The 15,283-nt window shown below is 46.8% G+C and overlaps 1 protein-coding gene across 11 annotated transcripts in view; it reads right to left on the reverse strand.

Annotated features, from left to right (window-relative positions):
- KIAA1217 (KIAA1217 ortholog) overlaps positions 1-15,283 on the reverse strand; it is a 300,278-nt gene that overhangs the window by 140,025 nt on the left and 144,970 nt on the right. For all 11 annotated transcript variants that reach the window (XM_039233023.1, XM_039233021.1, XM_039233031.1 and 8 more), the window contains one exon: positions 3,763-3,961. In XM_039233023.1, coding sequence (XP_039088954.1) covers positions 3,763-3,961 — 199 coding nt within the window. The remainder of the gene's footprint in view (positions 1-3,762; positions 3,962-15,283) is intronic.

A 15,283-nucleotide genomic window follows, 5' to 3' on the forward strand; every position in this document is an offset into this window, starting at 1 on the left:
CAGACACAGAGAGGCTCAGTAATTCACAGGCCCTGAGAAAATTCTCCCTCAATTAGTCTAAAATCCTCCCGAGCCATTTAAAATCATTCTTGTTTTCCGAGGCCCGGTCTTTAAGAGGCAGTTTGTTACAGAAGTGGCAGTACCTCTGGCTGCTGGGTTGGTAGCCGAGGCCTCTTTTCCAAAACTAACCGTTCGGAATATGGTCAACAAAGGCATCTGGCTGCAGCAAGGAGAAGTTGCTGCAGCCGCTCTTATTTTCACGGGAGTTTTATTTTCAGATTCCTGAGGGCACACAGAAGGGTGGGGACATCTTGTGGCTAACCCTTTCCCCAAAGCTGGCTGTGGAGCCGCCAGACACCAGCCCCTGCCCATGGTCGCATTCCAGACAGGCGTTTGTAAGGCAGCAATGATTAAAAGCAAACGGTTCCATCATTAAGACCCAAACCTAATATCAGCGGGACATTTTTTTCAAGGAAATTATTGCTGAAACCAAAACTCGACTGCAGAGCGGTTTTTACTTTATTTTGTTGACTTCCTTTCTCCTAATCCTCCCTATTTTCACCGAAGAGAGAGGGAAGAAGAAACGGCATGGGCTCCACTGAGAAAGAGTTCACCCAGCCTCGGGATGGGTAGACCGGGGCAGGGAAGCCCCCACCGCTGAAGTGGACGTGCAGAGTAGGCCCGTCGTCGCAACCTGATCATGTTACGGATCGGAGGCCCTGAGCGAATTTCTCTATTTACCTTTCTGCTTTGTCAATCTCCAAGAATGGCTACCTTTGCCCTCAGCACGGGACAGGACTGGTGGGTTTTGCTGTCGTAGGGCAGTGCCTGCAGTCCCAGAGTCCACTCCCTGATGGGAAGGCCACATCCTGCACTCGGGGGGAGTGCCATACAGCCACCAGGATGCCTAACTTCCCCACCCCTTCTCTCTCCTCCACGGCTTCTGAAAGCCTCTGTGACGTGCGACATGTACCATGCATCGTGCCCAACCCCCGGGCTCCTCTCATATCCTAAATATGCTAAAGTAATAGAAAGGAGGAATTAGTCAGGTGGAAAAATGATTAAGCGGGCAGGTTTATCTCCAGGCACAGGCTGCCTGAAGTGAGAGCTGGCTTCATGCCCTCCAGGGAGCGAGAGTGGTTTGAGGAGTCTGTGCGCTCCCTGCCCCCACTCTCAGGGCGCCCAGGCCTCCTCCTGGTGCTTCCTGAGCTGCGGAAAGCCTCCCAGGGACCCCTTGTGCAAGTGCAGAAGCTTGGCCTCCATGGACAGTTCCTGGGGGTGCACAAGGGGCAGCTCCTGGGGTGAGGAGAGGGAAGCACTATCCTCGGATGCAAAAGTTAAGGGTCTCCCCAAAGTCAGCCATCAAGATAAACAATATTCCCAGGTGCTATTTCAAAAAATCAAAATGAATTCAAAAACCCACGATGGACAAACAACGACAGTTTTAAAGAAAGACAGGATCACCAGGGCTCTGGGAGAGAGCTGAAAATTCTGCAGATGGATATAAAGTGACAGTGCGTGTATCCCCAATGGCCCCGGCGGTGGGTCTGCAGGGGGCTGCAGCTGGGTCCCCCCGTCTGCAGCCTCTGGGGCGGAGGGAGTCACTGCCATGTTCCTCAGCCACCAAGGACTTGGGGCCACCCGCAGCTCCTGGTCCTGGGCTCTCTGGGAGACCTGCTCTTTCCTGGAGCCTGCGTGTGCATGTTAAATAAAGGCAGGCACACTCGGGATTTTCCCGAACACAAGGCTAAGCAAGCCCCATCCCCCCCGCACTCCCCAACCCCAAGGAGATTGTGTTCAGACTCTCCCTGACTCACACTTTCCTGTTTATTTCCCATCCCGGCTTAACTGCATGACACCACGAGGCCAGGTGCAGCTAGGAGGACATTCCCAAACTGGCCACAAAGAGGCGGTCAAGGGCAGTGCCAACACCTTTGGCCTCACGCCAGCCTCATTCCCTGGCTCTGTGTGCTTGCTTGGGCGGACTTCTCATTCCTCTCTGCTCACCATAGTCCTGTGCTTATGCCCAAGGGTTGTCAAATCCACAGGCCAAAAGGCACCTCGTGGAGCTGGAAGAATAAACACCTCAGATACGGCGTTTAATCTGCCATGATTCTGCACAGGCCAGAACGTCAGAGCTAGGCGTGCTCGGGACACCTGAGCACCTCGCACAAGCACAGCCTCCTCACGAGAAAACACCAGCCGCCCACAGTCATTCCTGGGCAAGGCGGTCCCTGATCCCTGCAGCCTGTCAACCCTGGGCTTGCTTCCTGAACACTGTGGCCACCTCCCTGCCCGGCCAGCCTGCTTGGCTCCTGGAGGAATGTCTTGCCAGACTTTCCATTCCCTAGCAAGTTCAGTGCCCCCAGGTACGGAGGAAGGCGCCCAGGCATTTATGCTGATCTGCACTGTACTGCGCAAAGCACAGGAGATCTTTTTTTTTTTTTAATGGTTTTTATTTATTTCTGAGAAAGAGAAAGAGAGACAGCGTGAGCAGGAGAGGGTCAGAGAGAGAGGGAGACACAGAATCTGAAGCAGGCTCCAGGCTCTGAGCTAGCTGTCAGCACAGAGCCTGACGTGGGGCTCGAACCCACGAACTGTGAGATCATGACCTGAGCTGAAGACGGACACTTAACCGACTGAGCCACCCAGGTGCCCCGGCACAGGCGATCTTTACAGAGACCTGAACCTCACCCATTCCCTGCAAAGCACAAAGGAGAAACTCCCTCCTCCATGGGCACAGACTCAGACGGTGAAGCACAGAGGTCTGCCCTAGCCCAGGGTCCCCCACTGTGAGGCCCATTCCTTCATTTGTATGCGTGGCTGATAGGAAATGGAGGCCTGCTCTGCCACCTAACTACGTGACCTCAAAAAAAAAAAAAAGAAAAGAGAAAAAGCAGATGTTTTGTGGTTTTCTTCTGTTATTTGTAAAACTACAAATGTAATTTGTAAAAAAATAAAAAAAAAACCTGCGTTATTAACCTAAGATGAACTCTACTAACTTTAATGTTACAAAGCAGCATTGATAATGCAAATAATAATTGTTTTTTTTTTTAAGGGCAGCCAGCACAACCTCTGAAACCAGTCTTATGAACCTCAGCAACCAAGGAAACAAAATCAGGATTCCTCCCCACAGCTTTTTGCTCTTTTCTCCTTCAAGCAAGGCATTTGCTAGGTTTTATGTGGCATAATTTAGCTGTCTTCTGCAGGGGCCAGACCCTGAAGCCTTTTGTGGGATCCCTGTCCCCTCTTACCGTGTGACCTCATCTGTCTGCAAAAACAAGTACTGAATGGGAGCCTTAAAATGGCAGGTTAAGCAGATGAATTTGGCAGAGAGGTCTAACTCCTCATGACCTGTACATGCTGTTAAAAGGGCAAACACTTTTTCTAAAGCAAAGTAAGATAGAAAGTGAATTTCCAATATAAAAGAGCAAATGATAAGTGGTAAAGGCAGAACAATAGAATCCTTCTGCTCTCCCTAAAAGCTTGTCCAAAGGAAATGCGATACGAGACATGTGCCCCTCTATCCCTCTGTGTGCCGTGTTTGTGGCTGTCACTGACGGTCAGGGGGCCTGGCCCCAGAGACAGTTCCGACGTGCTGTTTCTTCAGCCTGATGCTAAATTAGTGAGGTTCCTTAGTGCTTGTGTTATTACAGAAAAAGATCTAATTAACATTGTGGATGCAGGGGTATGTGTTCAGAGGCATAAAAGCACACACATGCGGTAATAAAAAGGCATCAGAAACTGCATGTGGAGGCTTACCCAGAGATCTTTCTTTCGTCTGGTTGGTTGACCTCACCACCGGAAGACTCGCTCGAGTTCGGCTGCCCCTGGAAAAAGGACTTGGAGCTTCTCCCTCAGACATGGCTTCCAAAGAATCACCAGACGTCTCTGATAAATGTTCGATTGGGTCGCCCAAATTGGGAGGTTGAGGACTGTGAGACAGTTTGGGGCTTCTTGTCTGCAAAAGGCATATGAGAGAAAGTAGGAAATCAATGACTAGTAATTATGCAGAAAATGTTTGCAATGCCATCAAGGTCTGCCAATCTGGGCAAACAATATGGTGGGGGGGGGGGAGAATCAAATGGAAAGACAGGATACTGAAAACTGAAGACCCAGTGGGTCAAAGAACCAGTTGTGAAAGTTACTGGAAAAAAATATTGCCCCAAGTATCCCATTGAGATTTTTATCACTGTCCATCTGTGCAAATGCCACCTTGGGCAAGGAGCTGCGGACAAGCCACATCATGGGAAAGAATGATGGCAAATCTATTCCTTTGGCCACATTTTAACAGTTGTTATGACAACAGATGGGATGTGCAAGTTAAATATGCCTCAGTGGAGGATGCATTCACCCCACAGTAAGCTGAACACACACAACCCGTCCTTCAAAGTCTTACATCAAGACTATTTCTAAAATCAGTAAACTCAGATTGTGAGGGAGATATTTATATCACAGTTGGATTTTTTCTTTTGAGTCCCAAATCCCATAGGTAAGATTGTGTCTAGCTTTGGTTATTAATGACTTCACCAGTTAGCAGAAAGTATCTATAATAACTTACACACACACTCAACACATAATTGAATTTTTAGTTATCTATACTACAGCGCAGGAAATTTAATGTGGAAAATGCTCATAACCTATTAGTCATTAACATTCCTTGAACATGGACTACTGGCTGAGCACTGTGGGAGACACAGAAAAGAAGAGACAACATGGTGCCAGGTGTCAAAGCGTTTCAGAACTGATTGGTGCAATTAATGAATGGCAAAAAGTAACACAAGATAGTGTGTAACGATGTGTCAGCTATGAACTGTGTGGTACATCCAGTCATCTTTTCAACAGACACATATCGAGTACTGGCCATGTTTCAGGCACCGTGCTAGGTACTTGGGCCAGAGTGATGCACAAAACACGCATGCCCCTGTCCTCATGGTGTTTACAGTCTAGCCACGGGACCAACACTGAAGGCAAATTAAAGATGTGGTGAGACTCTTAACTCAGACTGGTGGGGGTAGGGTGCTTGAGTGGAGAATTGGAAAGACATGGAAACTGTGTTCTCAAAAAAAGAGGGAAGCTGTGGAGCACCAGGGTGGCTCAGTTGGTTAAGCATCTGACTTCGGCTCAGGGCATGATCTCATGGGGTCTGTGGGTTTGAGCCCCACGTCAGGTTCTGTGCTGACAGCTCAGAGCCTGGGGCCTGTTTCAGATTCTGTGCCCCCTCCCCCAACCCCCATCTCTCCCCTGCTTGTTCGCTGTCAAAAATGCATAAATAAACATTTTTTTAAAAAAGGAAAGAGGTAAGCTGGAAGGGCGGGGTAAGCTGGAGGCTAGGGATAAAGGGAGGAAGAGGCATTCCAGGTGAAAGGGACAGCAAGTGCCAAGTCCCTGACACAGAAAGAGGTGACAGCACTGGAGGGGCAGGTGTCCAGCAGAGATCAGATCACATACCGCTGGAAGTCAAGGTGAGGGTGCTCAATTGGATTCTAAGATACCAGAATGCCACAGAGGAATTTTAGGCAGGCAAAGGGGCCGGGGGCCAGGAATAGATACATATTTTGCAGATCACTCTAGCTATTGCGTGGAGGTCAGGGATTATACCTGCGGAAGGTCAGAGACAGGCAATCAGGGAAAGTAGGGGATTAGGCTGAATAAACACATCATGTCAGCTTTCCCCTCTCGCACTGCCCATCGTGACCGGCATTGCATGGTTCCAGGCACCTTCTGGAAGGCAAACTGATCAGAATGAATCAGGCGGGTGAGTCTTCTCTTACTAAGGTACCAAAGGTGCTGGGGGGCTGGTGGTGTGCTAGCGGCGGTCCACAGCAGCTGGTGCAGGGGGTTGCTTGCATTCTTTAATTTCCGTGAAGACTTCCCAAGGACGCCACTGCATTCTCACGTCAAGCACCGGAACACTTCCCTCTCTAGGCAGGAGCAACTTCGCGGATGGACACCCTAGGCCGCACACAGGCCCCGCACTTCAGGGGGTTCCGTGCTTGGTTTATTGTGCTGCTGTGGATGTCTTGAAACTCAGTGGTTCCTGGAACAAGGTACCGCTGAAAATGATCCATCCAGAGACACCAGGGAACCCTGTGAGGGTAGAATGATTGGCTCTTTCCTGCTCAAGTACAAGGAGACGTCTCCTGGTTGGGGCACTATTGTAGTATCTGTAAGCCCGCTCCTTGCTACGCCTCTCAGGACCTCGTCATAGGGGAAAACCGGAAATGGCATCAGCGCGCTCCCGTAGGCGTGCGACGTGGCTTCCGGCAGAGGATCGACCCAGGTGTTCAGCAGGAAACTTTCAGCTCAGGTCACGTGCCAGAGAGGACGCCCATTAACAGTGAAATTGTCTCTCTGGGTTAATTCTTCTGTGCAAGCCCCTGAAGTGGTTTATTCCCAGATTGATTTTCCATAAAGTCTGCTTCTGTAATAAAGACTGGGATCTGGCTTTGGCACCCTGCGAAAAATATTACTGGACTAGAAAAATCATCCTTAAATCACTACCTGGTTCACCAAGGTCTAGATAAAACCGTAGTATCTTCAACGAAGTAGCCACTTGGTCGCTATGCTCAGCAGAATAATATCAAAGTAAGATGCCCTCGCTCTGACTTGAAAAGAAAAAAAAGACTACATATTCAATTTAGCAAAAGACGCAAGAAATAATATTACTTAAAGCAACATGGCCACGCTGATGACCTCTGCCGTTTGTTCGTCTCTGCAACCCTCGGCAGATACAGTCCATTTGACGAGCTGTCATTTTCCATTGCAAAGGGCAAGAAGGATCCTTGAAGAAAATCAGAATCAAATTTCTATTTCTTGCTCAGGGTCATCATGGAGGTAGTGTGTATAAAAATAGAGATGTAAGGGCTAATCTTTTTTTTTTAACTTCCTGTACGCAGCCACTTAGTTCCAAATATAAATTTCCTCTCTTTTTTTCCGTATCATTCATTTTCCCGCTACAAACTATCAGTGCATATTAGCAATCTCCTCACAGGGTACCCCCCTCCCAGATGCCAGCTCGCTGCTGAGACATCATTTAGTGCAGAGAAAAGACAATGGAAATTGCTGACACTGATGAATGTCAGATACCCTGTGATTTGATACATGAAAAGAGAAAAGCCAAAAGGCATTTGGAACAGGGTCTCTGTACGCGGCACAGGGCTAGGCTCCCGGGGTTTGGAAGCGATGCTCTATGGTTCCTGAGATCATAAGGCATTTAAGGGATATTCGGGGGCCAAGGATAATATATACATAACAGTTGGACAAGAAGAGCTAACTGGAAGTTCAGGGAGGGTCTGGGGCAGTAACGGCTGACACCGAAGGGTGGGTCAGTAGAGGAGGAAGAACATGGGTGAACATGCTAAGTGATGCTCTGAGCTAAGTCCCGCACCCGCACCCTGTCCTCAGATCTTTGTGCACTCGGGGGCACACAGGAGAAGGTGGGACAAGTGCAGTCCCCTTAAGGGACTTTTCTCCTGCGCACACTCTGAGGCATGATGTCAATTTGCTCTTTCAACTGAGCTAACAGATACATCGTCCAGAGCGGTGGAGTACCAAGCTGTATCCCCTAGGTGGCCCCGCAGCAGGATTCTGCCTCCTGCTAACCTCTTTGGTAATTCTGAATACATGAAAAAGTTTCACTTTTATTATTTGATGTGATGCTCAACAATCTTTGAAAGAGTTTCTTCACCCAAACGATGTCCCTGTTCTCTGAGGAATTTTTCCCTGCCCATGTGGATAAGGCCCAGAAGTCCCCTGTCCCATATTCGGAGTGGACATATATTGCAGCTACCTGGGGACAGTCTACCTGGGGACAGTCCTGCTTTTGCCTGTTGTGCCAGTGTCATTGTTAGTAGAAATGCCCTTTCACTCTCAAGCACATACCGGTGTGAGTCGTGAAGTGTACAGTCCCCCATTCCCAGCCCAGTCTCAGCCTACTGGACCAAGCAGTGACCACCTGATTTGGTCTGGACCAATCATATTCTCTCCTTTAAAAACGGAGACCTGGGACACAGGAGCTATTTCATTAGTACCTCCTGAGGATTTGAAAAGTAAAGTCATGCGAACTCATGGCTGAAATGGACAGGGAATGTAAGACAGAGAGAGTTCAGAGAAAGCATGAAGCAGATCTGTTCAAGAAAAGACAAGACGGGCACCTGAGTGGCACAGTCGGTTAAGCTTCTGACTGCAGCTCAGGTCATGATCTCATCATTGTGAGTTCAAGCCCCACCTGAGGCAGCCTGTTTTGAGTTCTGTGTGTGTGTCTCTCTCTGCCCCTCCCCAGCTTGCACTTTCTCTGTCTCTCTCTTAAAAATAAATAAACATTAAAAGAATTTTTTTTTTTAAAAGAAAACAGACAAGAGATGTTCGTGACCTGAAAGACAGAGAGCAGTTATCTGGGCCACTGTGCATTCCAGTTTCTGATTCCAGAATATTGTGTGGCCTTTCCCATTAATTCCTTCCAATTATTTCCATTTTTGCTCTCAAAGTAGTTTGAGATGACTTTGTACCTTGCACCAAGTCCTTACTTGACGAAGACCAATTCTAACAGCTCCCCTGCCTGTGCTGTTAAGATGCTAGCATGCTTACAATATTAACAATAAGACCTGGAGAGAGTAAAACTCTTCAGAGTTTGGTTCCCATCATTTTGTAGTTCACAGAGTAAACTCTCTTTAAAAAATCATGGGGAAGGGTATGATGTAGGGTTACTAAGATGTTATTTTGCAAAGGCACCCAAATATGACACTGTGTATGGTATTATTATTACACGAGAAAGGATAGATTTTAATAACAAAAAAAGGCGGAGCAGGATACTCACACATTTTCAGATTTAGTCTGATAAAAAAGCCTTTACATCGGGAGTTACTCCCACTTTGGCTTGGGTGAAGCCCCCATCAGGCATCGTCTACAGCATGGCATTTGGAGTCTCTGCCCCTAAGCTGCTGAGTGAGAGCTGCCCCTCACTGGGGAGGACGCGTTGAGCAGTGGATGGTAGAAATGCTATGTGGGCCATATGGGCAGGACTCCGGGGTTTGGAAAGCTGGACTTCCCTCCCTGCTTCATGGAGACCCATGATACCAACTATCTTCCCTGTTTCCATCACAAATTTCAAGATGTTTTCTCCAAATCACCAGGCAACCCCAAACTTATAAACCCAAATGGGAAGTCCTTTGGGGTCATGCACAAAGAGATGGTTTGTGTAAACCTGGCCGCCCGAATTCCTCTCATCCTTTCAAGTCTTCTCCTCTTCAAAGGAGGCTTTCTGTCACCAAGAGACACTGGCGGTTACAGGCTTCATTCAGATCCCCCCTTTGCTTCATCTGCAGCATGCACAGAGGGTCCTCTAGAAAAGGGGGAGGGGCGCGAGCAAGGGGCTAAGAAACTGATGCCTGCTTTGTTGTGATCGACACATGGAATCTCATTTAACCCTCACTGCTTCGTGATCCTGGTTACCACTGAGGCAACAAGTCGTTTGAGCAACTTGCCTGAAATCCTAACAAGTGAAGGAACTGGGAACTACAAGTCTAGGATTCCAGAGCTGCCTGTCAGTGGTAAAGTCATTTAACAGGGAGTCTGGAGACACTGGCTCTAGTTCAGCTTCTACCAAAATGTGGGCAATGTATAGCCTCCCTAAGTCATGGTTTCTTATTTGTTAAGTCCAGAGGTTGAACTAGTTGGTAGTTAGTCCTTTCAGGACTAAAATTTCATAACTTAGGGGCACTTGGGTGGCTCAGTTGGTTAACTATCCGACTTCGGGTCATGATCTCACTGCTCATGGGTTCGAGCCCCACGTCGGGCTCTGGGCTCACAGCTCAGAGCCTGGAGCTTGCTTCAGATTCTATGTGTCCCTCTCTCTCTGCTCCTGTCCCACTCTTGCTCTCTCTCTCTCAAAAATTAAAAAAAAAAAATTTAAGATTTCATAACTTAGGCATACACACTACACAAAGAAGCAAAAACCATATCATCCAGACTTTCACTTACTAAGATTTCCTTCAAATTATTTACCTGACTGCACTCACTTGATAGAAACATGTGGCTTAGCTAGCACTAAGATTTGGGTTTCCACCTTTTTATCCCCAGTGCATGCAACACAGTTGCACAGCATTAATTTTTAAAAGACGGCCACACTTGCATTTTATCATCATGAACAAATATTTGCTGAAATGTTCACCAGGAGCATTATGCTGTACGAGGAGATCAAATTTATTCTTACTCTTTGCATTCCTGTTGTGTTTAGAGACCAAAGCTAAAGAGAAAAGAAAGTCTAAGCTAAAGGCCTTGGTGAGGTGTTTCCATTCCCATTTTTCAGACCGCTGGAAGTCAATGGTGAAATGCCGAGATCCAGAAAAGGAAACCTACGAATGTAGCTTTATGTAATACGTGAGCTTTTGGAAACGGTGAGGCGTCTGGTTAGCCAGGTCACTCACGTCACTTCAAACTATGTTATATTTTGAAAACTAAACTCAACGTTGCCTTCCTGAAGTTTTACATCATTCTAATTAGTGCCCAGTTTCCACACAGAGTTTGGAAATATGACGTTTCAAATGTATTTGGAATGATTCATTATCCTACTAGAGTTGACTCTTGAACAAAATAGGTTTTAATTGTGCAGCTCCGCTCATACCGGGAGTTTTTGTATAAATGCAGTACATACTGGAAACGTACTTTCTTTTCCTTATGATGTCCCCAGTAACATTTTCTTTTCTCTAGCTTACTGGTTTGTGAGATTACAGTATATAACATATATAATATACAAAATATGGGTTTGCTGACTGTTTATGTTTTCGGCAAGGCATCCAGTCAAGAGTAAGCCATTAGTGGTTACATTCTGGGGGAGTCAGAAGTTATACACACAGTTCTGACTGTGTGGGGGGTCGGCGCCCCAGGCCCTGTGTTGTTCAAGGATCAACAGTACTCATTAACTGACTTGGTTAATTTGATCACGACATTCAGGCACTTTAATCTCTTTAATGCTCATACTTCGGGAGCTTTCGATGCAAACCTAGTTAAAATTCTGACTTCAGTTGAAGAGAACTTTCTGGTTGGTAGGTGTTCTTGTGAATGATTCAGGGAGCAAACTATGAAAAGTTAACAATGATGGATCATCCCCAGACTGTCTTCTTCTCTCTCATCCTGCTCCACATTCCTCTGGCTTCAGGAGAATTGACAATTTGTCACTAACAAAAGTTTAAGTTTCTCTGCTTACAGTGTCCTTTCCACAAACCATAGCGTATCTCTTGCCTTCCTTCTTTGCCTCTCGTTTACAAATTATTTTATTTTTTTAATTTTTAGTAAGTGTATTTATTTATTTTCAGAGAAAAAGAGAGAGAGAGAGAGAGAGAGAGAGAGAGAGAGACCAAGAGGGAGAGGGAGAGGGGCAGAGAAGAGAGACAGAATCCAAAGCAGGAATGTGGGGCTCGAACTTACAAACTGTGAGATCATGACCTGAGTGAGATCAAAAGTCAGATGTTTGACTGTGCCACCTAGGTATCCCCCCCCCCCAATTCTTTTATTTAATATCTACATCCAATGAGGGGGTTCGAACCCATGACCATGAGATCAAGAGTCACACGCTGCACTGACTGCACCAGCCAGGAGCCCTCCTTGTTTCCCAGTCCTAAGGCCTCTGCTGGGGTTGGGACTGGGGATGGGAAGAATGACGAGAGCTCTCCCGGCATACCTGGCTTCCATCCTGCTTCCGTCCTTACGTAAACCCACCCCAGGTGGCTGTGTCTGTATCGGGCCGACATCGGCTCCCTTCAGGTGGCCCAGTTGCTATTGTTAGGTGAGACTGGGACCCACAGACAGATGCGTGTCAGAAGCAGCAGGTCCCGGTCCCTGAAAGGCTCTTTGGCTACTCCCCACAACCTCGGTGGCCGAGGGCCAGATAAACAAATCCAAGCCACTATGTCCTCCAGGGCCATTCTTCTGCTGAGGGCCAACTGGGGAAATAGACAGAGGATATCCACGGTTCTAGAATAGGACCGGTGGACGGGAGAACTAGGAGACAAATGTAAGAGGGAATTGGTTGGCTTTATAGCAATTATGAAACATTTGGGTGGGTCTGGGGCTAAAGACTTAGAGGAGAAGAAATCAGCTTTTATTTTTAATAGGAAATGTGAGTGAAGGCACTAAAGGGTCCTGCTATCGGTATAGGCATACACACAGTGGACTGCGTAGTGCATATCTGCGTGCCCTGAGAGCATTTTGGGGACACGTGTCAGCTTTACCAGTCACCAAGAACTTCCAGGCCCTGCAACCAGAAGGGCACATCTGCACAAACCCCACTTTGATGCCAACTTCCAACTGCATACCTGAGATTCTTAGAAGGCCCTTCTGTCTTAAGTTTAGCTCTGAAAAATCAGTATTTCCCTTTCTCAGCTTGGACCAAGGGGAAGTGTTTTCTCTGGGATTTATTTTGATGAGTTATCTTTGATAAACTCCGTTTATGCCCTGTTTCTTCAAGGGTAGTATTTCAACCCCTTCCTCCCTCTTCCCACCAAAAGGGTGCCCAGACATTTTTCATGATTTTCACCTGTGAAAACAGAAAGATGTTTGGTCTGGAGTAAAATCAGACGATTCAGCAGTTGAGCAAAGTACAACTGTGTCTTTTGTTTCCACGTTTTCCTTCGCTGTGTGTGTTACTTCATTATCAGATCAGAAAGATGAAAAAGGCCGTGATGCCAAGTAGTCATTGGCCATTGCCTCCCCATCTAGGGCCGGCCACAGGCATCCACGTGGGGAGGCGGGCACGGCACTGAGCCACGTGAGCCACGCGGGACCCCTCTGCCAACACCCTCTCACCCTGCAAAGCCCCCACTACTGATGCCAAGAAACAAATGACAAGGACAGCCGGTGCAGAAATGGATGCTTCCTCGTTATTTAAAGAAGCCGCACGCTGCGTAGATACCCTCTTTCACGTTATTTCTGGATCACACGAATCTTTTGAGATATTAATTCTCTTGTCCTCTTAGTTGTCAACAACCAACAAAAAAATTATGGAACATCTACTCCTGTCCCTTATTTCCTGAAAAAATTGCCAAGCTTTTGTGTTCTAAGGTCTTCCTAGCGGAAGGTCTGTTGACAGTCTCTTTATGCTACAGAGGCCACCAGGAAGACCTTCTCCCTAGATTGGGTTCAGGAGGTAAAGGCATTTGGAAAATAAATATGGTGTTGTCTTCCCACCCCCAATGGCTGAGGAGGAAGGTTGCTAACTGGGCAGGAAAAGGAGGGGTGAGTGACTATCCAAGACCAGCTAGATGGCTCTAGTTTTATTGGTAGTGGTGGTGGTGGCGGAGGCGGCCATGTTGTTCTTCAAGTTATGAAGACCTGGATTCTACTTACAAAGAGTGTCCCCACTGGGGAAGATTGATGTGGGGCATGCTTACAGTGTCTGAAACCGGTGCCCAAGCTTACCCAGTTTTATGGGACTAGGTGCACTCCTTATGATTGATTTATGACCCCAAGTGACGAGAATAAATTTCTTAATAACTGCTGATGCCAACGCCAGATTAATTAGATTTGTGACCATTAGAAAGGTGTTACTTTCTGAACTATGGGGTCAGGGAGTGAATCTGTATATGTAACATCTATAATCGAATAAATAAACCTAGAGTAACATAGAAGGCTGGCTAATAAATTATCGTGGAACCAAACAATGGAATATTATACAGTCATCATCAGGGTCTTTTAAGGATGTTTTTCAAATATAACTTCAGAAATGGAAGCAATACACCCAGATATTAGCCTTGGTTTTCTCTATATGGTAGTATTATGGGTAACATACTTTCCTCTTTATTTCTCTGAAATGAGAAGATACTGCTTTAGCAAATCAGAGGTTTACTGAATAAGCATGATATTTAAAAAAATTTTATGTTTTTTTTGAAAGAGAGACAGAGCATGAGTGAGGGTGAGGGAGAGAGAGGAAGACACAGAATCTGAAGCAGGCTCCTGGCTCTGAGCTGTCAGCACAGAGCCTGATGTGGGGCTCAAACCCCTGAACTGCGGGATCAGACCTGAGCCAAAGTCAGAAGTTCGAATGAACCTCCCAGGCGCCCCTAAGCATGATTATTTATAAAGAGCAGATCAGGGGAAGGAAAGACTGTCTCACAAAACATTTAGAAGTCAGAAAGATTCTTGTCTGTGGTGACCCGAAGATACCAAAGCCCATGCCTGTCTTCTCATGTGTAGTCCTTATGATTAGATTCCATGTAAAAGGACTCATCCTTATAAGTGGCCCCTGAAATGAGGACCTAAATTCATGGGGAAAAAACACAGGAATGAAGACACATGTTCATTCTCATGCCATGCAAAATTCTGCAGGAGTCCAGAACTGGATGGACGTCTACTTCTAAAAAAGATTACAGCTAAGAAAGAAGAGCCAAAAGCCATTCATCACATTTTGGACATGCAGATAACACACTTTACCTTTTAAGGACACAAGATTCTCACATCCGTGGTTCTTTCCTCTTCCCCCTCTTCATCTAGTTCTGACACCATTGCTATAGCTTAACTTTAAGGCTCTTAAAATTTGACTCCAGGTAAATTGGGAATTTTCTCAATTTTTTTTTTACAGTCTCTTGAATATTTTCTATGTTCCACCCCCTTCACAGCATGTAGATGAGACGAGGCTCATTTTTTCCCTTTGCCAGGTTTGGGCCTAGAGGTGCAGCTAAAGCCGTCAGCCCTGCGGACGGGCCGTGGGCCCCTCCCCAGAGTGACCTCTTCCACTTCCGGGATTAGATGTCAACCCGCCACCTGCCCGCTCGGTGTCCTACCTGTAATGTAACATAAGGCTCGCTTCTGAAACAACACCCTGAACTGGCTGTTCTCTGACTTCCCTCCCAAGCCGGAATGAGACAAAGACTTTGGAAAGGAGATAAAGCCTCCCTTGCCTCCCTCTGTCTTTAGCATTCTTCCACGTGGTTAGAAAGTTACACCATCAGCGAGTTCCAAATCTGGATCTCGTTAACTCAGACCCCCACCCCGTTCAGACACACACACTCCTGCAATTCTCTTTGTCAGTGTGCTTTCCTCTTGAAGGGGCTGATACGCACTAGGTGCCAGGTGAAGAATACCACTGTTTCCTCCTGCACCCCGTCTATTGCGTGGACACATGCTCCTTTTCAGAAGGCAGGAGCCAAAACATTGGCACTTTCGGAGTTTAAAACAAGGCAAATTACCTCACCTCCTGAAGGAGTTAATAAGTATTAGTCTGTGCTATAACGAGAAGCATGTAGAATATACATAAAATGTCACATCTACCAGGAGGTTGACCTGAAGT

This window comes from Hyaena hyaena, unplaced genomic scaffold, assembly GCF_003009895.1.
Source record: "Hyaena hyaena isolate Hyena2069 unplaced genomic scaffold, ASM300989v1 scaffold_72, whole genome shotgun sequence".
In the NCBI taxonomy this organism is placed as follows: Eukaryota; Metazoa; Chordata; class Mammalia; order Carnivora; family Hyaenidae; genus Hyaena; species Hyaena hyaena.